The 23,745-nt window shown below is 37.6% G+C and overlaps 1 protein-coding gene across 1 annotated transcript in view; it reads right to left on the bottom strand.

Annotated features, from left to right (window-relative positions):
- Positions 1-17,104: 17,104 nt before the first annotated feature.
- LOC114049961 (potassium channel subfamily K member 1) overlaps positions 17,105-23,745 on the bottom strand; it is a 66,578-nt gene continuing 59,937 nt past the window's right edge. Inside the window, exon 3 of the mRNA XM_027871445.1 lies at positions 17,105-22,883. Within this exon, the coding sequence (XP_027727246.1) occupies positions 22,624-22,883 (260 nt within the window). The 3' untranslated portion in view covers positions 17,105-22,623. The remainder of the gene's footprint in view (positions 22,884-23,745) is intronic.

Here is a 23,745-nt window from a genome sequence, read left to right as displayed (position 1 = left end):
TCTATCTATCTATCTATCTATCTATCTATCTATCTATCTATCTATCTGTCTGTCTATCTGTCTGTCTATCTCCTCTTTGAGCCAGTTTAGCTGAGAGGGAGATTCAAGTATTGCTTGCTCCCCTCCATTTTCTTTTCCATTTAAAAAGCTCTTCTTTGCATATCTCTTTTATGTGAGATAATTTTTACCCATTCTTCCCCTCCTTCTAACTTCTCCCAGTACATCTCTCTTTCTCATCCCTCCATTAAAAAAAAATCAGAGGGACCGAGCCAAGATGGCGGAGGGAAAGCAATGATTGTCTTGAGCTCTCTCCCAAAGCCCTCCAAATACCTAAAAAAATGGTTCTAAACAAATTCTAAAGCAGCAGAACCCACAAAAAGACAGAGTGGAACAAGTTTCCAGCCCAAGATAACCTGGATGGTTGGTAGGAAAGGTATATTGAGAGGGGCAGGGAGAGGAGCGCAGTTCGGTGTGGGCATGCAGGCCACAGCAACCCTGGAGAGGGCCTCAGAGGACTGAATAGTGGGCAGCTCTGGCAGTTTCCAGACTTCTCAACCCCTGAACACTAAAGACAACTTAGAAGGTCAGTGGGAAAAGTCTGTGACTGCGGTGAGAGATGAACTAGGTCTCAGCCACAAGTCTTGAGTGCGGCCCGGAGCCATGACTTTTTCCTGAGCTTCCCACCCACAGACTGAGGGGGAATTGAGTGGCTGATCAGAGGGGTATTGCAGGGATCTCTTTGCCAGTGCTGAGGCAGGAATCTCTTGCTTTGCCCATGCTTGGATCTGGGTCACAGTTTTGAGGGGCGGTCCTGGGGCGAGGAGGAGCGCTGGTGCAGTGGAGCTTGTTGTGGTGGTGGAGAGGAAACACTTCGCCCGTTATCATAGCACCTTGGAAGAAATAAAAATTGACAGGTCCCTAGAAGTAGCTCTGAAAAACAGCTGTACAAACCCCTGAAGCTTGGGACAGTACATTCTCCACATTGGAAGCAGACTTTTACCTTAACAAAGAGTTTAAAACTCAAGTAATTGTCCAGGATCATGAATAAGCAGCACAAGAAGAGTCAGATCATATTATCTTACTTTGGTGACAAAGAAGATCAAACCATACAACCAGAAGAAGACAAAAAAGCCAAAGCTCTTACATCCAAAGCCTCCAAGAAAAATATGAATCCATCCCAGGCCTTGGAAGAGCTCAAAAGGAATTTTGAGAAGCAAGTAAGAGAAGTAGAGGAAAAACTGAGAGTGATACAAGAAAATCATGAAAAACAAGTCAACAGCTTGCTAAAGGAGACCCAAAAAATACTGAAGAAAATAACACCTTAAAAAATAGCCTAACCCAAATGGCTAAAGAGGTTCAAAAAGCCAATGAGGAGAGGAATGCCCTAAAAAGCAAAATTGGCCAAATGGAAAAGGAAGTCCAAAAGCTTACTGAAGAAAATACTTCCTGAAAAAATTAGAATAGAGCAATTGGAAGCTAGTGACTTTATGAGAAATCAAGACACTGTAAAACAAATCCAAAAGAATGAAAAATTAAAAAACAATGTGAAATATCTCATTGGAAAAACAACTGACCTGGAAAATAGGTCCAGGAGAGAAAATTTAAAAATTATTGGACTATCTGAAAGCTGTGATCAAAAAAAGTGCCTAGACATCATCTTTCAAGAAATTATCAAGGAAAACTGTCCTGATATTTTAAAACCAGAGGGCAAAATAGAAATGGAAAGAATCCACCAATCTCCTCCTGAAAGAGATCCCCAAAGGAAAACTCCTAGGAATATTGTAGCCAAATTCCAGAGTTCCCAAGTCAAGGAGAAAATATTACAAGCAGCCAGAAAGAAACAATTCAAGTACTGTGGAAACACAATCAGGACAAGATTTAGCTGCTTCTACATTAAGGGACGGCAGGGCATGGAATATAATATTCTGGAGAGCAAAGAAGATAAGATTACAACCAGGAATCACCTACCCAGCAAAACTGAGTTTAATCCTTCAGGGGAAAAAATGGTCATTCAGTGAAACAGAGGACTTTCAAGCATTCTTGATGAAAAGACCAGAGTTGAATAGAAATTTTGACTTTCAAATACAAGACTCAAGTGGAACATGAAGAGGTAAACAGGAAAGAGAAAATCATGAGAGACTTATTAAGGTTGAACTGTTTACATTCCTTCATGGAAAGATGATATTTATAACTCATGAGACCTTTGTCAGTATTAGGGTAGTTGGAGGGGAAAAATTATATGTATGTATATATAGATATAGATAGATAGATAGAGGGCACAGGGTGAGTTGAAAATGAAGGGGTCATATCTGGAGAATAAAATTAAGGGGTGAGAGAGGAATATACTAGGAGAAGGAGAAAGGGAGAGGTACAATGGGGTAAATTATCCCCCCCAAAAAAAACAGAAAAGAAAAGGCTCTTATAATGGAGGGGAAATGGGGGAAGGTGAGAGTGAATGAGTGAATCTTATTCTCATAGGATTTGACTTAAGGAGGGAATAACAAACACACTCAATTGGGTGTGGAAATTTGTCTTACCCTACAGGTAAATAGGGGGGAAAGGGGACAAGAGAGTAGGGGAATGATAGAGAGGAAGGCAGATTGGGAAAGGGAGTAATCAGAAGCAAATACTTCTGAGGAGGGACAGAGTCAAAAGAAAGAACAGAATAAATGGGTGGATGGGATAGGATTAAGGGAAATAGTGTTAGTTTTTCACAGCATGTCTACTATGGGAGTGTTTTGTATAACTGCACATGTATAACCTATATTGAATTGCTTGCCTTTTCAATAAGGGTGGGTGGGGAGGGAGGAAAGAAGAAAATATGGAACCCAAAGTTTTAAAAACACATGTTTAAAAAAATGTTTTCACATGCAACTTGGAAATAAGAAATACAGGAAATGGGGTACAGAAATCTATCCTGCCCTACAGGAAAATTGAAGGGGAAGGGGATAAGAGAAGGGGGGGAGAGATAGAAAGGAAGGAAGACTAGGGGAAGGGGTATTTAGAATGCATGCCATCTTGGGGTGGGGGGAGGGGCGAGATGGGGTGAAAATTTGGAACTCAAAATCTTGTGGAAGTAAATGTTGAAAACAAAAAAACAAATAAAAATTACCATTAAAAAAAAAGAATGACTTTGAGCGAATAAGTCATTTTTACTATTATAAATACCCAAATTAACTACAAAGGACATATGAAGAAAGGCAATATCTGCACCCAGAAAAAGAACTAATAAATAAAAGTATGTATAAAATAACTTTACACATATATACCTATTTGAGTGTAATGGTAGCCATCTCTAGAGTGGGGGAGGGGGAGGGAAGAAAAAATAAAGGGGAAAAATTTACATGATACCTTTTTATATATTTAAAGGATACCAAGTTGTACATAAAAGATTTGTAGTTTCATGTGCAATCATCTTTTTTATTATACTATGTTATGGAAATGCTTATTTTATTTCATAAATTAAAAAATAAATCAATAAATGGAAATTAAAAAAAAGTCAGCCCAACTTAATAGACTTACATCTGTATCCTCTATCTATGTAGACTCATCCTAACTACCCTCCAAATCATAAAGTTCTTAGGAGTTTCATGTATCATCATCCCATATAGGAATGTAAGTAGTTGAATCTTATTGAATCCTTTTTGATTTCTCTTTCATGTTTACCTTGAAATGCTTCCCTTGGGTCTTGTATTTGAAACTCAGATTTGCTATTTATCTTCAATCTTTTCATCAAAAATGCTTGAAAGTCCTCTATTTCATTAAATATCCATTCACACCCCCACCCCACCAAAGGATTATATTCAGTCTTGTTGGTAGGTTATTCTTGATTGTAATTCTAGTCCTTTTGCCTTCTATAATAACATCTTCCAAGCCCTCTACTTCTCTAATTTGGTAGCTGCTAAATGGTATGGGATGCTTACTATGGCTCCATGGTATGTAAATGGTTTCTTTCTGGCTACTTGTAGTATTTTTTTCCTTTTGGCCTGGGAGCTCTGGAAGTTGGCTATAATGTTCCTAGGAGTTTTCATTTTGAAATTTTCATTTTTAGGAGGTGCTTTCAATTTTACTCTCAAATTCTAAGATATCAGAGCACTTTTCCTTTATAAGTTCTTAAAATATATTGTTTAGGCTTTCTTTGATCATGGCTATAAGCAGTTCAGTAGTTACTAATTAAATAAATATTAAATTATCCCTTTCCAATCTATTTTCAAGGTCAGTTGTTTTTTTTTGATGAGGTATTTCACATTTTCTTCTATTTTTTATTCTTTTGACTTTTTTTAATTGTTTCTTGATATCTCTTATAGCAGGGATGGGGAATTTGTAGATTCAAGGCCACATGTGGTCCACTAAGTCCTCAAGTGCGGCCCTTTGACCAAATCTAAACTTCACAAAACATATCCTGATAATAAAAGGATTTGTTCTATAAAACTTGGACTCAGTCAAAAGGCCACATTTGAGGACCTACAGGGCCACATGTGGCCTCAAGGCCACAGGTTCCCACCTCTCTCTTAGATTGGTTTGCTTCTACTTGACCAATTATAATTTTTTTTTTGCTTTTATTTTTGGTTTTTTGCTAGGAAATTGGGGTTAAGTGACAGCTAGTAAGTGTTGTGTGTTGTGTGTCTGAAACTGGACTTGAACTCAGGTCCTCCTGACTTCAAGTCTGGAGCTCTATCCACTGTGCCACCTCGCTGCCCCCCCATTGTAATTTTTAAGGAATTATTTTCTTCTGTGACATTTTGTACCTCTTTTTTCCCCATTTAACCAGTTCTGCTTTTTTAAGGAGTTATTTTCTTTCATATCTTTGTGCCATTTTTTAAGCATTTGGCTGAATTCTATTTTTTAAACTGTTATTTTCTTTAATTATTTTGTACCTCCTTTATAAGCTGTTAATTCTCTTTTCGTAGTTTTTGTGCATCGTTCTCATTTCTTTCCCCAATTTTCCTTCTACCACTTTTACTTGATTTTAAAAATCATGTTTAGCTCTTGTAGGAATTCTTGATAAGCTTATTCCAATTTGCATTTTTCTTTGATACTTTGCTTGTAGCTATTTTGACATTGTTTTCTTATGAGTTTGTGTTTTGATCTTACCTGTCACCATAGTAGCTTTTTATGTTCAGATTCTTTTTTTGTACTTTGTTCATTTTTCCAGCCTAATTCTTGACTTTGAATTTTATATTAAAATTTAATTCTGCTTATTAGGGAAGGCTGAGGAGGTACTGGGTAAAGCCTCAGGCTTTTTCAAGTTGCTATTTTGAAAGATAATTGGAGGGAGGTTGGAAGTTTTTGATACTTCCAAGGTGATGTGATCTGGGGAGAGATGTGGTCACTACTCTTCTGGTCTGCACTCTGATCCTTACCCAGGAAGTGTCCCTGATTCCTTGTAACCACAAGTGCTATTGCTTTTCAGGGCCCCTGTTCCCTTATGACCAAAAGAGTTCCTTTTTGCTCTGGAATTGCAATTTGAAAGTGGGTATGAACAATGGAGTCATGAAACAGTACTCTGTTTTTCACCTATTGTTAACACAGAGGACCTTTGTAAGCTCTTTCTGATCAGTTGCTTAGTCTCCTTACTGTCTCTGAGCTGAGAGCTCCCAAAGCTACTGCTGCCACTGTTACAGCCACTTCCGATGTCTACTGCTGGTATTCCTGCCACATTTGCTCTGGACCAGCCCTACCCAGTATCACAGACTTATCCTTCTGACCTCCTAAGTTGTCTTGGCTATAAAAAATGTCTCACCTTGACCCTTTGTTGGTCCTGCCACTTCAGAATTTGATTCGATGTATTTTTTTGTTTGCCTCTTCTTTTTTATTTTTTAGCAATATTTTATTTTTTCACAATTATATATCAAGACAATTTTTACCAATCATTTTTATAAGATTTTGAGTTCTAAATTTTGCTCCCTTTCTCCCTCCCCTCCTCTCTTCCTAAAATGGTAGGCAATTTGATATAGATTATATATGTGGTATTATGTAAAACATATTTCCATATTAGCCACAGTTGTGAAAGAAGAAACAGATCAAAAGGGGGAAAACATGAAAAAGAGTAAGGTAAGTGAAGAAAGTATGCTTCAGTCTGCATTCAGAGTCCAGTGTTCCATCAAATGAAGGAATGAATCAATCAATCAAGAAACATTTACTAAGAGCCTATTATGTGCCAAGCAGGGTAGCTTGATGGCACAGTGGATAGAGCACTGGGCTTGGAATCAAGAAGGCTCATGTTCATAAGTTCAAATCCATCCTCAGATACTTACTAGCATGTGACCCTGGGCAAATCACTTAACTGTGTTTGCCTCAGTTTCCCCATCTGTAAAATGAGCTGGAGAAGGAAATGACAAGCACTCCAGTATCCTTGCCAAGAAAACCCCAAATGGAATCATGAAATCAGACACGACTGCGCTGTGCCATCTAGCCACCTCTAAGGGAAAGAGTGCAGAGAGAGAAAAGAACCAGGAAAGATGAGAAACCATTGAAAACCAAGAAAGAGCAATTTTTCAACTAGCTGTACTTCTCTGGGTTTTCTCTGACTTCTCTACATGGCCCCAGGAAATCTCATTAAGGAAAAACTCATTATGTTGCAAGGGGCAGCTAGGTGGTACAGTGGATAGAGAACCAGCCCTGGAGTCAGGAGGACCTGAGTTCAAATCCCACCTCAGACACTTACTAACTGTGTGACCCTGGGCAAATCACTCAACATCAATTGCCCTACTCTCCCCCAAAAAATGCTATAGCAATATCTTGGAAGAGTCAGGAGGGGATAGAATTATGGGTGCAGATGAAAAGATTAGTTTAAACAAGGAATAGAGCATTTACTTCCTCTGCAACCTGAAGGAAGTTGGAAAGAATGAGTTATGAAGAGAAGGATTGTGGATTGGTGGAAGGGGGTTAATGGAGCCCATGCGCAATGACTTCAATCTTTTTGATGAACTAAGAGTCTGAGTCATCTATTATAAGTGTATGTGGGCAATAGGAATGTTAGTAGACAGGAAAAGAGAAAAATAAAAGGATTGGAGCAGAAATTATATGGAATGAGATAAGGGTGCAGTAGGATTATAAAACAGCAGCAAGGGCCCAGATGAGGTTCTGTACCATGAATTTTTAGTGGGTGATGTTAGCTCATTTTTATAAATTCAAATCTGGCATCAAATACTTACTAGCTATGTGGCTCTGGACAAGTCACTTAACCCTGTTTCACTCAGTTATGGAAAAGTAAATGGCCAACCACTCCAGTATCTTTGCCAAGAAAATCCCAAGTGGAGGGGTCACAAAGGATCAGACACAACTGAAATGCCTGAACAATAACAAAAGCTTCCTTATCTCCCTTGCATAAAGGCTGGATTTATTCCAGAGTGTGAATTTTCAGGATTTAAGGTCTGGGGTGGACAAAATGGTCACTAAAGTCCTTTCTAATTCTGAAAATCTGTGATTTTCTGCTAGTATGAGAACAAAAAGAGATCTCTTACACCTTATTCCCTTTCAACCACTCTACAATCCAGTCACACTGACCTATTTGCAAGCCCTGGATCATGGCAGGGTATGTCTCCCATCTCTGAGCCTTTACATTGGCTGTTTCCTATTCCTAGAATGCTTTGTGTCCTCAACTTCTCGCTCTTAGTTTCACTGGTTTCCTTCAAAAATAAGCTGGATTTCCACCTTCTACTGCAATTCCTATTTTAGGAGAAACTACTAAGTTTCCCTTGCAGGTTACCATTACATGCTGGTGTTTATTTCTCCCCCCATTAGAAAATATTTTCCTTGAGAATCTGGACTTTCTTGTTCCTGTTACCTTTCATTGTGTCCCCAGAACTTACATTACCTAGCACATAGTACATTTAATAAATATTTGCCAACTGACTTACGAGAGAAAGTTCCTACTCAATGAACTGACAATATCAGTTTGCATAGGAAAGTAGTAAAATAGACTCAGGGTCAGAAGAAGTAATATGTGATTTGGCAAAATTCTGTGAGGGGAGAGGGTATAAGAATATATTTGGATTGAAAAGCATTCATCAATGGAACAGTATTAAAACAAAGGGGAAAATATCTAGAAATGAATGTTGTACTAGTACATTGCAGATGGCAGGGAGGTGGGGAAAGAGAAGAGAAAGAAAATTAGAAATAGTGGGGACAGAGCTTTCGCTGGCACTCAAGCAGACACCAAAATGAAAACTGGCACTGGAATAGGATCAGGCTATTAAAATGCCAGTTGATCACAGAGAGGCCAAAAAAATACTGAACTGAGTGTCAATGTAGGCAGCAAATCTGAGAAGCAAAACAGGAAGCAACTAACATCACCTTGGCACCTTCAATGGTAAAAGAAATGGAAATCTGATAGGTGAAAATGCAGCTCAGAGATAGACATATCATAGGGAAATAAATGCCTTAACATTCAGTCAAGTTGTATGGAGAGCAAATGGCAAAGGGGTCATGGATCATAAGGCATTTGGGCTATTCTGCAGGGAAAATTCAACTCAATGAACATTTATTAGATTACTATTATGTAAAAAAGACATTGAGCTAGGTATTAGGGACCTGAAGACAAAAATGAAACAGACTCTTCCCACAAGAAATTTATATTCTACTGGAGATAAACTATGAGGACTTGTCTTTCTTCAAGACAGGTCTTCTGTCAATCTCCAAGGTTGTAGTTTCTGTTTCTTTCTGCACAGAATAACTCTGCTTTCTGTTAACATAAGTCTTTCTCTAGAAATCAGGCAGTTGTATTTCAATGGAGGGTGGGAATGAGGGATCTCAGGCCATCTGAAATGTCCAGTGTCTGAAAAACATCTAAGGTGACCCCAAATGCTGTATTAGGGTACCCTCTGTTTATAATACCTCAGAATAAAGGCAACATAGAATAGGGGAAAGAGTAGTAGATCTGGTTCAGATCTCAACTCTGATCCTTACTGCCTGTGTGACCTTGAGAAAATCACCTCACTTCCCCAGGCCTCAACTTCCTTATTTGTAAAATAAAGAGTTTGGATTGAATGTTCTCTAAGTTTTCTTCCAGAGATAATACCTCCCCTAGTAACCACATGAGCCAATCAGTTAATAAGCATTTTAAAAGCACCTACTATATGTCAGGCACTGTTTCAGTCACTGCTTTGGGTGAGGAACTCCATTTTCAGAAATTACACGCTGGTAAGGTCCTAATATGTAAAATCATGGAGGTTTAGAGTTATAGGAAATCTGAGAGATTATTTAATACAATCTGTAAACATACAGATTAGGTCCAAAGAGGGTTAAATGATTTCAGCATAGCTACATACCTACTTAAGTGTCTTGACTTGGGATTCCAGGGTGCTGTTCACAATACTCCACTGCCTTCATGATCAATAAGTTTAAGCAGTTATGGAATATCAGAATCTTAAAGTTTATAAGTATCTCAAAAATACTATCAACTTTAATGTAAATTTGTCCCTCAAGAAGAATTAGGGGTATTGATTCCCACTATTCTGGCTCAAGTTCAAGATGTAGAAAATGTAGAGGAAGAGAGTCAATCCCCATTGCTGAGGTTTCTGTTTCTTTCTGCACAAAACTGCTTTCTGTAAATATAAGTTTTTCTCTGGAAGTCAGGCAACTATCAGCATTTATTGCATTCCCACTGTATGAAGAGTCTGGGGGGTGATATTTATAAAGTAGATGAGTCAGCTATCCCCAGCTTTCAAGGAACTTGGGACGTTCAGAGAGAAATTGAACAAAATAGGAAATGCATATCAATACTTGCATCAGAAACGACAAGAAACAAAATATCTATGTAATCAATCAATAAGTGTTTCTTGTGGGCCAGTCATTGTGCTGGGCTCTAGGGAAAGAAATACCAAAATGAAATAGTCCCTGTCTTCAAGGAACTTATATTCAATACAGAAAGAGATATTTCTATTTGTTTATTTGTTTTAATGCATAACGGGAGACAAATTTGTTGAATCAAATTGGGTAGCCAAGTAAGAATCCTAAAAGTATTTTATGAAGGAGATGGCTCTTAAGCAGAATTCGTCAAAGAGATGAAGGTCAGAATTGGATAAAGGACAAGATAAGTAAGTTTACTCCTTAGGGGGATGCTCAGTTTCAGTTCTTCTGTAGGTATTACAGGAGAAGATCAGCCCAGGGAAGCAAGGAGAACAATCATGGAGTAACCTGTAGCTTGTGAGTTTTAATCTGATTGGAGAAAGAAAGAGGGGGCAGGGGAGAGAATAAGCATGTATATAGTGCCTAGTAAGTGTCAAGTACTATATTAAGTGTTTTACAAGTATTGTACATCATGTGATCATTTCTCATCATTTGAAAGAGAAGCAATTGGAAATTATTTTAGGTTCCAAAAAAGAAACAACATGGTCATAGTCAAAACTCTGGTGTGTTTTACAGACTGTATTTAAGGAATCCTTTCTGCTTTATAGGAAAGTTCAGACAAAGAGGTTTCTGGTTCATCTACTACTTACTAGGAATCTGAGTTTTCAAATCACAAGGTCTTGCAAACAAAACAGTGACCATTTTATTAGGATTTTTTACAAGCATTCATCACCATCTATGTCATTTTGACTAGAAGCCTGGGATTTGTAAAGGCCAGTTGGGACAATTTAAAAAACAAAGCCATTTCTTAGATTTAGCTAACTTGCTATTCTCCCCAGTCAGTCTTATAAAATACCCCATATCACCAGCTAATCTAGCCTAAACAAAATAGGCTCATTTGCTTTTGAAACTCAAAGCTGGCCCAGTGGATGGTTTGGAATAAGTGAGTCAATTTCAACTTCCTTACAGAAATATGTCTCCAAAGACGTCAGGGCAACCATCTGTGTCAGACCAAAAAGTTCATCACGTTATTTATTTGCATTTGAGAGTCCATTGTTTTTCTGTACTTGGATGAATCCTATAGGGTCTCTACAGTGGAAAGAACTCTGGATTTTGAGTGCGAGTCCTAACTATGCCACTTGCTACTTGCATGACCTTAGGTAAGTAATCGGACTTCTCTGAAACTAAATTTTTTCCTCTTCTTCTACTTCTCTTCTTCTTCCTACTCTTTCCCCTCCTCCTCTTCATCTTCTTTTCCTTCCCTTCTTCTTCCTTCTTATGTTCTTCCTTTTACTCCTATATGCAATGTATAACTGATTTATATAACTTAAAGCACTATATAAATGCTGTCAATGATTATGATGATGATGATGATGATGATATGATGTTATGAACAAGAAAGATGATGAGAATAGGAACAACTGATGAGGAGAATGGATTTCCGACAAGGGCTAGGGTAGACTAAAATGGAGAAAATCAGGATATGTATAAGTTAAGATGCACCTACAAGGTTAGTCAAATTTCAGGTGGCAGAATATTAGAACAATGTCAAGGAATAGTAATTTGAAAGATGGACATACGGGAGGAATAAATCTAAAATTCTGTCTGAAGCCAGGAGACCAGTCTAGTTGTATGTGTTTGGTGGGTGGGGCAGGAATGGAGGAAAAGAACATATGGAAGCAAGGTCCCATTAGTACATAAGTCTAATGTACTCTATTATCCAATGACTGACTGGAATCCCAGGAAACAGGTAAGTGGCATCAGGGAAATGAAGCAATATGTATCAGGGATTGCCAGGTGGAGACTTAGTTGATTCTTATATAGAAAAGGGATTAAACTTGCCCCTCTTGGGCCCAGAAGGCAGAACTCTGAGGGTTGAGTGAAACTTGCAGGGAAGGATATCAGGGCACAAATATAAAGAAAAACCTTCTAATAATGGAATTGTCCAAAGGCAGAATGGGTTTCTTCTTTATCACTGGTCATCAAGGAGAAGTTGGATGACTATTCATTAGGAATATTATAGACAAGGCTTCCTGCTTCAAGGTAGGGTGTGATTCCATGGCCTCTCAGGTCCCATTCAATTTTAGGATTCTAAGATTCTATGATCCTAAATGTACTTTTGAAGTCAGTAAATGACAGGCTGCAGGCACTTTAACATTGGAGGAAATGAAACTCAGAATATTGTCAAGGAACCATAGATTGTTACAGCTGCAAGTAATCTTAGCAGTCCTCTAGTTCAATCAAATCATTTTATAAGTGAGAAAACTGAAGCTCACAATAATATCCAAAGGTAACACTTGGTACTCGTGAAGATATTAATAGAATTAAGGTTCTTTTGGGATTCTGGTCCCTAGAAGACTATCTGTATGTTTCATTTCACATTCTAAATTAAGATATTATTGTTACTGTGCCTTCTCAATGAGTGGTAAAAGTCATTCTATCGTGAATAAAATTCCAAGAGACAAAGTTTCCGGGTATTAATAATCAAATCATTAACTAGGCTAGCCAATAATCAATAAATTGATGGTCAGAGGCTTCTCTTGGTAAGTAAAGATGCCAAAGGAGAATACTGCACCAGTATAAATACTGGTCTGTCTTCCTGACCACAAATTACTGGGAACTCTTCTAACAAGAAAAAAGCAACACCTGCTTGATGGACATTTTATGAACTAAGAGTGGTCAGCCCCTCCCTATTACTTCTTCATTAAGGTGGGGGGAAGTCAGCCAAGGAATGAGACTTGGTCATGAGTTTTGAGCCCTCTCTAGCAATCTGGGCAGCCCATCAGGTTCTCTCTGGTTTTATTTCTCTTTTATGACCAGGCTGCCCCAAACTGTAATGAAGGGAGCAAGGACAGAAACTCATCCCCCCTGGGTGAGCAGGATTTGGGGAGATCTGGGTTTGAATTCTGGCTCAAACATTATGAGATCCTGGAAAAATAATTTAACCTCTTTAAGCCTCAGTTTCACTGTCTATCAAGTGGGGACCATAGTATTGACATTATTAGTCTCACTGAGTTGTTTCAAAGAATGTAGTTTATAAACTTTAAGGTGCTATGAAAATAGGAGTTCTTAATAAAGATAAATAAAACTTTCCTGAAGACCCTTTCTGTTCTCAGAAAATTTATAATCTAGTTGAGGGACTTGATGTACTTGGACTGAATAACCTCTAAAGTCTCTCAACTCTTAATCTGTAAGATATATATGAAGTTATAATACAAATTAACACTTAATAAGTATATAATATAGAAAGGAAGGAAACAAGCATTTATTAAGTTGGCCTACTATGTGCCAGGCACTGAACTAAGAACTTTCCAATTATCCCATTTGAAATTCTTACAACTCTGAGATATAGGTGCTGTTGTTTCTCCCATTTTACAGATGAGGAAACTGAGACAGAGGTTAAGTGACTTGCCAATGGTCACCCTGATAGTAAGTGGCTGAGGCTGGATTTAAATTCATCTTCCTGACTGCAAGCTCTGTGGGTGCCACTTAATGTGGATGGATACCAAGTGCTATTAAATGTCCAAGAGAGAAGGCAGTTATTGACTGAAGTTGAAAGTTCTTTGATTCCTTAGGAGAAATCTGCAGTCCTCTACGTATCTCAGATTTTACCGTAGAGATAATTGTTGAGTTTTTTCTTGTGATTTATGGTGAAAGCACCATAGTTTCCTCCCCTAGCTGCAGAGATCTTTGAGGGGAGGAAGTCATAACTAGAATGATCCTCATTCTTCCTCCTCCTCCCCCTTTCTCTACATAAATAAATGAGCAAACAAAGTATCAAAACCCCAAGGACATTTGTTTGTAGCCAGGGGAAGACCCCAATCAAAGAATAATAAGGGCCTGAGGCCAGAGGATCATTTTATCTAATAATTATAATAATAGGTAACATTTATATTATGCTTATATTTTACAGATGACAAGATTTAACCACAGATTGGCAACATGGGCTGAAAGTGAAGAGTTGAGAATGTCATTGAGCTTGAGAAACAGCAAAATTTCAAAGAGGATGAAAATGTGAATTCTGTTTTGGACACAATAAGTTTGAGATATCAATGGGGCATCTAATTTAAAATATCCAAAAGGCAATTGGACTTGCGGGAGAAAATCTTTGAAGAGTAGGGCAGGATATATGAATCCTGGCATCATCTTCATAGAGATGATAATTTAACCAATCAGAACCAATGAAGTTGCCAAGTGAGAAAACATAGAGAAAGCCCAGGACAGAACCATGAGGGAAAGGAAGTGGGGGTAGTATGAATCACCAGTGATGCAGTAAAGGAGTCTGAGGAGTAATAAGACAGGTAGAAAGTGGACTCAAAGTATAAAGTTGTGAAAAGAATTCAGGAGGAGAAGGTGGTTAATAGTGGCAAATGATGCAGAAAGGTTAAGATTGAGTATTGTGGTCAGGATTGAGAAAAAGCCATTCAATTTGGCAATCATGAGATCATTTGTAACTTTAGACAGTAGTTTTGGCTGAATTATGGTCGGGAGATAGATTTCAGAGAGGTTAGAAGATAGTGAGAAGAGAGGAAATAGAAGCATGGAGTAGAGATAGCTTTTTTGAGTTTGGCTGAGGAGAAGAGAGATGGAAGACAAGAGTTAGCAGGGATAGTAGGACCTGGTGAGGGATTTTTATGGATGGGAAAAACATTGACGTATTTGTAGGCAGCAGAAAATGAACTAGATTAACAGATAGATCAAGTCAGTCAATTAGCATTTTTAAGCACCTACTATGTGCCTGGTATGAAGTGCTTTACAATTCATTTGAGATTGAAGGAAGGGAAGAGAGTGTCATCAGAGTAGGATAATGGCTTTGGAAGGTACTGAGGAGTGGATGGATTGGAGGTCACAGAGAAGAGTGAGAAAAGATTTGGGAGAAGGAATGTACAGGAAGAAATGGAAAGATAGAAGACTATGATGAAATAAAGGCATTTCAGAGTCTTTGACCATAGAAGAGGAACACATGTGGGTGATGGGAAGATTAATGGTGAAAGTCATCTCTGTGTGTAGCTGAGGTGGAGTAGAACAGTAGGATGAAATTAAAATGGAAACTGGGGCCATATATAAGGATTCCTGCAGACTCTTGGCTCTTTCTTAGTGCATTGATTAGAAGCTTATACATTTATCTACTTATTTTTTTTTCAGGATGTTCCGTTATATCTGGTCCTAGCTACTTACTTCTTCTGAGTAGAAAGGGAAGAATGAAGGTAACTTGGACTGAAGGGTGCACCAGCATGCCCTTGATTTCATTATAATACATCACACCTCCTATCAGCCCTGCAAATTACTGAGATGGCCCAGTCAAGCTGTTACCAGAACCGGAGACATAGATATCTGCAAAAGGGCAAGCGATGGACCATGTGACTGGACTAAATTGGAGTTTATCTGTAGTTAAGAGGGTAGGACTCTCTTCAGAACTGGACTGTCTTTTCAAGTAAAATTGTTACTGTAGTCAGCATCCACAATACGAAGCCGATGAGCAGCTGGTTTGACTTATCTTACAATATACAAATTGTAATGTTCTCTTCCAGGGATATGTTGGAGACATATCACCAACCCAGAAAGGAGCTTGTTGAATTTTCAGAGTGAGCAATTACACCTCAGAAATTGGCAAATGCTATAAATCAAAGCTTGATTTATTGTTTTGTTGATTGTCTAGATTTAATAAACTGATGGAGAACATATTAATACATGTGAAATCTTAAAGTGTTTTGTGTGTGTGTGTACATATATATATATATATATATATATATATCTGTAAAATTTATTTTTAAAGAGAGCTAGTTGTTAAACATTCATCAGCACGGCCCGGTTTCCTTCTCACCCACAGGGAAAACTGGGTGGAGTAGCCAAAAGGCTACAGAATAGCCAGCTAGGGGACAGTGCTTTTGTTGTTTTCTCTTATACGTAACATGATTAGATAAGACATTGTAAGAAGAATATAGGGCAACCTCAGGCAGCCACTTCCTCTTTCTCCTAGGTCCCTGGCTATCTTTTAATTGGGGATGTTTAGGAAAGCCATGATTTTCTGGTTATTATAGTCAGGTTTATAATCCTCTTTGGCACTGGGTTCAGTCACACCCATCTCTACTCTTCCTCTCTCCCTCTGACACTCTCATGACTCAGAATTTCTAGACTTGACATGTGGCATTGGGATTTTAGTGAGAGACGATGTGGTATAATCCTTTAGTGAGAATGCATGTGCATCAATATCTTGAGAGTGAATGCCAACAGTTATATTTACCATCTATAAGTTATTTTTTTATAGAAGGTGTTAACTTTTTTTTTTCCTTCTCTTTTCCCACTTCTGGGTAGACTGGTATGACTGGAGGAGAAAGAATGTTCCTTTCTGAAGGAATGTATGCTGCTGGGTAGGGCTGCTAAAAGACAGAGACTAAAGAAGAAAAAGGGAAGAGCAGGAGAGATGGGGCAGTTGGCAAAGAACAATGGAGGTTTTTACCTTCAGTTTGCATTGGGGAGCTGGCATTGAAGAGTAAGAGAACTCTAGAGATGTAGCCTCATTTTGCTTGAGTAACTGATGTATTGGGTTGCTGTGGTGCAAGAACAGAGGAGTACCATGTGGAATAAGAGTTGAGAGAAAAAAAGAGTGCAATTCTGCCTCCCACTTCAATCAGCAAGGCACAAAGGGCCAAGACAAGGTTGGTGTAAGGAAAGTGCTTTATATTGACAGGAATGGAAGCTTCAGTGGAGTCTGGTTATAATATCTTAACATTGCAAATTGATGTTGGTTGGGGCAATATTTAACAGGACATGTCTATATCTGGAGTGTCACAGGATCATCTGGGAGGGATGTGGATGGATATGCACTGTAAGAATGAAAGTTTGTTACTGTAGCTTTAAGCAGAAGTATTTTTGTTGTGGATAACTGATTTTACACACCCAGCAATTCCATCTATTTACTAGAAAGGTAATGATTCACAGTTATATTTATTTATAGTCATGTCAGAACACTTACTTTGAGTCACTGCTTTTTATAAATCTCCTTAACATTTCTCTTTCCAAGCAAGCTCAAGGTTTCAGGTAAGTAGGATAGCTCAAATTGGATTTTTTAAGCCTGTTCTATAAAAATATATTAGGTGTATAACTTACCCCAGCCAGTTCACTGATCCTTAGCCCCCAGCTCCTTCTTTTGTATCTCCCACTCCAACACTGTAGGGCACCATTTCCACGAATGTAATTTTCACACGTAACCTTTGTCAATAGAACTGATTTGCTGTCATTGAGATTTGGGGCACATATCTCTACCATGTGACGCTCAAACACTGAGGCAAATACAGTGAGGGATGTAAGAATGATTTTATTATATTGCACCTTATATAATAAAGCACAGTCAGTTCAACAATTATCCCACTCAACGTCCTTATAAAGTAGCTCTCACACCTATTGTCTTCCTTGGATGCAGCTGATGGGATTAAAAGATTTATTAAAGACTTGATATAAGTCCCACTGATGATGAATTGGTGGGGCAGGGATGCAACCAAGAGTTCCCTGACTCTTCCTTATTTTGTGTTTATCTTCCTGGGTTATTTGATCTTTCTTGGGGTGGGGGAATCATTCTCCAATAATTCATCATCTTAAATATATATGCTTAATGGCCTCATCAGGGTTATGACCTTGGTCTGCAACTCTATATGTATCAATAAAGCAAAACTAAGCTAGACATCCCTTTTTTACTTGTTCCAATATCATCCTGAAGGGGATACAGTAATAGGGGGTTTTTTTTTGTCCTAATGACTTGGTAATTGCCTCAGTTTTTCTGTTTTTCTTTAGTCACAGAAACATGGTAGATGGATATTTTAAACAGCCTGAGTAATTTGCTCAGCTTCCTAAATACTAGAGGGAAGAGCTGCATAAATCCATTGCACAGCAGAATTAATTAATGCATACCGTTATAAAAGTCCACTATGGGCTGCTATTTTCCTCACAAATAGGGTTTATCTTGGTTTAGAATGACCAAGAGGACCAAAGATTTATGCAGTGCACTCAGAGGCAACTGCAGTGACGTTTAAAGTCGACCATGGTCACTGCTGAATTTGTAATAATAATAGGCAAGTTTCCAGTTTTAAGGTCACAGTGTTCTAAATTGTAATGCATCACACAATGTACCTGGTTAGTAACAATAGCAAAGGGGGATGTTAGATTTTTATAACGCGAGTAGGCACATCAATGAGGAGTATCCCAAGCAAATTTAAGTACTTAAACCAAACATGTTTTGACATCATCTATTTAAGGACAGGTGAGTAATGAAACAATGTAAAAATTATGGGCAAAAATGTGATGTCTTGGAAAATGGAAGCTACATAGTTGAGGTCTAAATTTCTGGTGCCTGAGGGATTTGCTATGTTTTTAGAGCTTAACAAATGTAAAAAGATTACACTGATATCACGCTGAAAACACTCCCCATATCATATATTTTTACAGAATCAGTGAGATAGAAGTGACCTCAAAAGATCTTCTAATTCATTCAACTGCATATAATTCATTCCAGTTTACTTATTAAAAAGTTATTAAGCATAGCATCATCTTCAAGGACAAAGGACAGCATGTTAAGACTGCAACAACTTACTTATCTGGTATCATTTGGGAAGCAACTGTTCCATACAATTGGATTCACCAGATAATTTGTCCCTTTTAAGCAGCCAAACTCCCCCTCAATCTTAAGAATTTTGCATTAAAAATCATTCTTTAAAATGTACTACATATTTGCTTTATTAAACCGAATTTAAACCTTCCTTGATGACTAAGGGCCATCACTATGAACATTAATGCTGTATTATACTCTAAAATAGTGATGGATGCCTTCAAGAGTTGAAGAGTGAAGAGCTATTTAGCGACATACTAAATGACCCTTAGACCTATACTGTGGATTTCTATGTTCTTGTGTATATTATTTTTAAAATAGTTTTTCTGTGTCTTCCCTTGCTCTCAGTAGCCACTTCTTGACTCTTGTACTCTCTCTTCTTTCTTTTAATGGGCTGTAGGTAGGGGAATCAGATAACCAAACTTGTTAGAAGCATGACTAGGTTAAGAGTGAACAGGCTATAGCTGAGTGACCAAGGGACCTTCATATAAGTAAAGGATATAAGAGTTCATGCATGGACTTTGTGACATTTATTTTGGTCATTCAGAGTTTTGTTTTGTTTGCTTCCTTCTGGGTTCTTGGTTGAGTTTCTGAGAACTGAGGTTGCCAGATAAGAAGAAAAACACTACTGTACAAACCATTGAAGAAATAAGTAATGAACACCAAAATAACATTTGCTCTCAAGTATACAACTTCATGCTTTCCTCCTCACATGACAGAGGTGTATGTGTGTCCAATTTTGATAAAATAAAAGTCTTTGGGAAATAAGAACAAATTTCTGCAAGAGAAAACAAAATATATTACATAGTGGTTCAGTTTCACTAAATATACAGTAGGCATCTCAGGTCAATGGCAAAGCTTTTATTATCTCAGTTTTTAAAATATAATGAAAAAAATTTTTTTTTTACTAAATTCACAGAGGGATGATATATTGAATGATAAACACATTTTCTAATGTGAAGTACAAAGTAATTATTTCACTTATTTCACCTAAAGGTAGACATCGACATTGACCAAATCTCTTCTTAGCATGAATGCTCTACAGAAAAGAGTGAATCACAACACAAATGGAATATACCACACAATCAGGAAATAATATTCATAGAATTCTGAATTATGAGCAATAAACTGCTACTGGCTCCTTAATGTTAATTGCTGTTAATATAAGTGTTTTGGGTAATCTGGATGGCCATAAGGGGTAAAAAATGGTGATTTACATTTGCTGGTTTTCCCTTCACCTTAGGGTCTGAAGGTTCAAAATATACTTGGTGTGGTCTTATTCATTTTCATAAAAGGCACATGAGGGTGGTATGTGGAAAGATGACAATGTCTGTTTTAGAGCAAAGAATACAATACTCGTTACTTTAGTTGTCCATCTAAAACAACCCTCTACTGAGTCCACTGAGTCACATCATCCTCAGGATAACTATTCAGTCCTTCCTTTGATTATCCTCTCCTTAGAGAATTTGTCTGAAAACATTCTAGGGCATATCTTTTATTCAGTGACCTCTATACCTACACTCAAAAGGACAATTTCTTTTACTCCCAGAACATTTCCCATAAGACTGTCCTTTCTCCTCATCAGAGGTCCATCAGTTATACTATACCAGTCAATTCCCAAAACCATTTTCCCCCATTGTTCTCCCTTCTTTTCTCAAGGACAGCAATCTCTGCTAGAATCTCTTAAGTGAAAATGCCCTGTGATGCAAAAAAAAAAAAAAAAACCAAAAAACCTTTGAGTAAAATATTCATCTTTTTGTTCCAATCACACTATCTAGAATGCCCTTCTTTAGCATCTATACCATCCCACAGACCATAAAATATTTTATTTTCCCATACGAGAGGGCATCAAATGGCAATCAGTAGGCACAATTCCAAGGTTTCATCTTTTAGGACCCTATCAAAGCCAATAATCCAGTTCCATTCCTGGTTGCATTTTCCCATCCTATTCCTCCACTTACATAAAGACAATTAGAATTTTATTGATGACTGATGCAGTGAATGATTGCAGAAGAAACCCTTCCTTTAAATTCCCATCTGAAAAAAAATAGTACTTTCTTGCTTTTTTCCTTCACTTTCCACATGTGTAAAGAAATCACACCACAATTTTGAGAGAATTAATGAATGTGTCGAGAATATATGGAACATGAAGTACTCTATTAATGCCATTGTGATACATAGTAACCTTTACAAGCTCTTTTCCTCCTACTCCTCCTCCTCTTTCATCATATTTATAAACGCCTTCCTCTCTTGTACTAAAGCCAGACAGCTGTTGCTAACAAAAGCCATTTGCTGCATCTAATACAATGTCAGTATACCACCCAAGTGTCACTTATCATTACTTTGATTTATACCCTCCATCAGCACCAGCCTTCAACTTTGTGCCAATCAACGACAGACTGTCAACTATTCCATCCCCTTCATATCTAAAATGTGTTTCTACACTCTCTCTCAATTTGTCACTTAGCCAATAACTTCCCCTGCATGGGATTGTTTCTCCTCTGCAAAGGCAAGGTGAATATGTAATGGAACACCGGGAAATATAGCAAGTCTATGGGGCAATGGGATTAGGTTTCAAGGAGATCTGACAAAAGTCTTTGGGTTTAAACCTTGAACAATAAAATTGTGCTGATGAAACTAGTTCACCAGGATAGGAATTGGCCACTGAGATTCTACCACAGACTCAACAGAATACTTGGAATGGATTCTATTTCTATTTGACAAAAACATGGTTTTCTTCAGTAACAAAAGGACAATGGAAAACAGAAGACTCCATTTTCAGAGACTGCCGTGAAAGTGATCAGACAAGGAGTGGGTTGGCTTAATGTTGCACATAATGTAACTCTGTGTGTGTGCGTGTGTGTGTGCGTATTTTAAATATAGATTAGCCCTTTCATAAATAGGACAAATTGTAACAAATTGGCTTGAAGTGAGTCACATAAAGTACTAATTTTTTCTAACAGTCAAGTCCATGATCATTCCAATATCAGCATCCCTAAATAACATAACATACAAAAAAGATAAGAAATGTTTACCCTGTCACTGAGCATTAGTTAGCCCTCATGGTAGTGTTTATTTTTCCTACTTGAAATTTTAATATTTTCCTCTACGCATCATTGAAAACTGTTAGTTTTATGGTTTCTACACAGGAGTGAAGAGAGCCCATAGAGACACTCAAAGTTTTCCCTGACATAAAAGACATTAAGTGTAGCCACAGGCCGTACACTTTTGTTTATTCCATTTTATGAATTTTAAACACTTAACTGAATTAGTTTAACCAGACTGGACCTTTGTCTTATATTTTCTTGGTTGAAAGTTCTGTGCTTTTGAAAAAAGTAAATGACTGCAAATCACAAAAAATCTTACAAAACTGTCTTTAGCAATCTTGACTTCTATACAAATGACATTCTTCATTCTTTGTTCACAAAAAAAGAAACTTTTACAAATGTTTCAAACATTTCACAAAATATGACTGCAAGAGAAAAACGTTTCTTGCAGTTCCACATTCTGTCTAGTCAGTCCTAAACATGATTCTATTTCATTCACTTATCAAGTGCAGCAGTTCTGAGTTACTTGTTATATAAAGAGAGAAAACAAAATCTATCTACAACTCCGGTCTAAGAAGTTCACTGAATTCTAGGGACCTACCATATATATACATATATATTTATATACACACAGGATATAAACATATTTATACTTTCTATGTACACATGTATTAGTTAAACATTATAAATAGTTGGTCTTAACTTAGGTTCTACAAAAATAATCACTTTGGAGGGGCACATGCAAACGGTATACAGGAGAGTAATTATAAAACACATTGCTAAGCCTCTTTCTTAAATATAAAGTTTTGCTACGCAGCTGCTAAATGACTCAAAGACAAACCAAAAATTTCTAACTTCAAAGTATAAAACCTGCCTCTCTCCAAGCATTATTAACCTCTCCATGGGGTCATTGTTTCTGGCATTTCTCACCTATCTGCAAAGCCCAGTCACAGAACTTCTTACAGGTAGAGGCTCCCTCCCCTCAGATACTACATTTCCCATCCGAGCCCAGGCTTGCTTGTTTGTATTTTTGTTTTTCAGACCTCAGATAACGGCTATCTGCTTAAGTGGCATCATCATCTTGGCTTTCACATTTCCATAAAAATGAACAAAGGCTTTTTTCTATTTCTGACTTGCAGAGACATTAGTGTGCTAGGACAATGGGAGGGAGGGACCCTACTTTTAATTATTGGCTGAGCCATCAGAGTAAGTGGATGCCTGAGCCGCAACAAATGGCTCGTTCTGTTTCTGATCCTCTTTCAGGCCTGCAGCTTGGTCTGTGATGGAAGAGAAGGAGAGTTGGTCATGTTCCATGATGTGGACCTGATCTTCGTCCTTATCCTTCTTCACGTAGAACATTTTTCTAAACTTTTTGAGCTCGTGGAGTTCACAGAAGGTTTCCAGAACCACCAGCATGGCAATGAGGCCCAACAACAGGTAACCTAGAAGAGAAACAGTGTCTCTAAGGCTGTCCACTGCAGTTTTAAAACATACCCCTGCCTCCTTCTTCAAAAACCCCAAGCCACATCGAAGGCCCAAACCCATGGCTTGAGGAGGTAAACATATGACAATAGTTTCATTAATATAAAAGAAGCTTCATTACAAAGTTTTGACAAAAAACTGAATTCTGTGAAATCATAATGACTAAAGGAGAAATCAGAGAATATGCTTCCCTGAACTCTTTGCAGAGGTGGGGGACTCAGTGTCTGGAACACTGCATACATGGTCAGGACAAGTTGGTTAGTTCTGGTGAAATGTTTTCTTTTTTATTTTCTGTTACAAGGGATGATTCTCTGGGTAGGAGGGAGGAAGGATATTTTCAAAAATGAAGTGAATATTTAAAAAACAGATCAATAAAAATTAAATTTTTCTTTAAAATTTCAAGATCCAAAGCCCAAAGAAGTACTATTTTGAAAAGATAAAAAATGGGTGCTCAGCCACAATTTCTGATTTTTACTAGTACCAGCTTATCTAATTACTATTTCCAAAGAAACGTATTTACCAATATTTATTGGATTATATGTATCTAATAGAATATAAGCTCCTTGAGGGGAAGGGCTATTTTTCCTTTTCCTTTGTAACCCTAGTACTTAGCAAAATGCTTTGTATATGTAACTACTTAATAAATGCGTTATTTATATAAGAATTTTCCACATGAGACCAAGATAGTACTCTTCATTCCTGATTTATAAAGAGAAACATTTCAAAAGAAATTTAAAGAAGCACATTAAAGCTCTGTAATTCTTCATGTGGCTGTTTTAAGAGAATTGAATGCTCTTGTAGGATGTTAACTCCTTGATCCAT

Source organism: Vombatus ursinus, unplaced genomic scaffold, assembly GCF_900497805.2.
Source record: "Vombatus ursinus unplaced genomic scaffold, bare-nosed wombat genome assembly UNPS02014798.1, whole genome shotgun sequence".
Classification (NCBI taxonomy): domain Eukaryota; kingdom Metazoa; phylum Chordata; class Mammalia; order Diprotodontia; family Vombatidae; genus Vombatus; species Vombatus ursinus.
The sequence above is the reverse complement of the archived record's forward strand: the minus strand, read 5'-3'. Positions and strand labels throughout refer to the sequence as shown.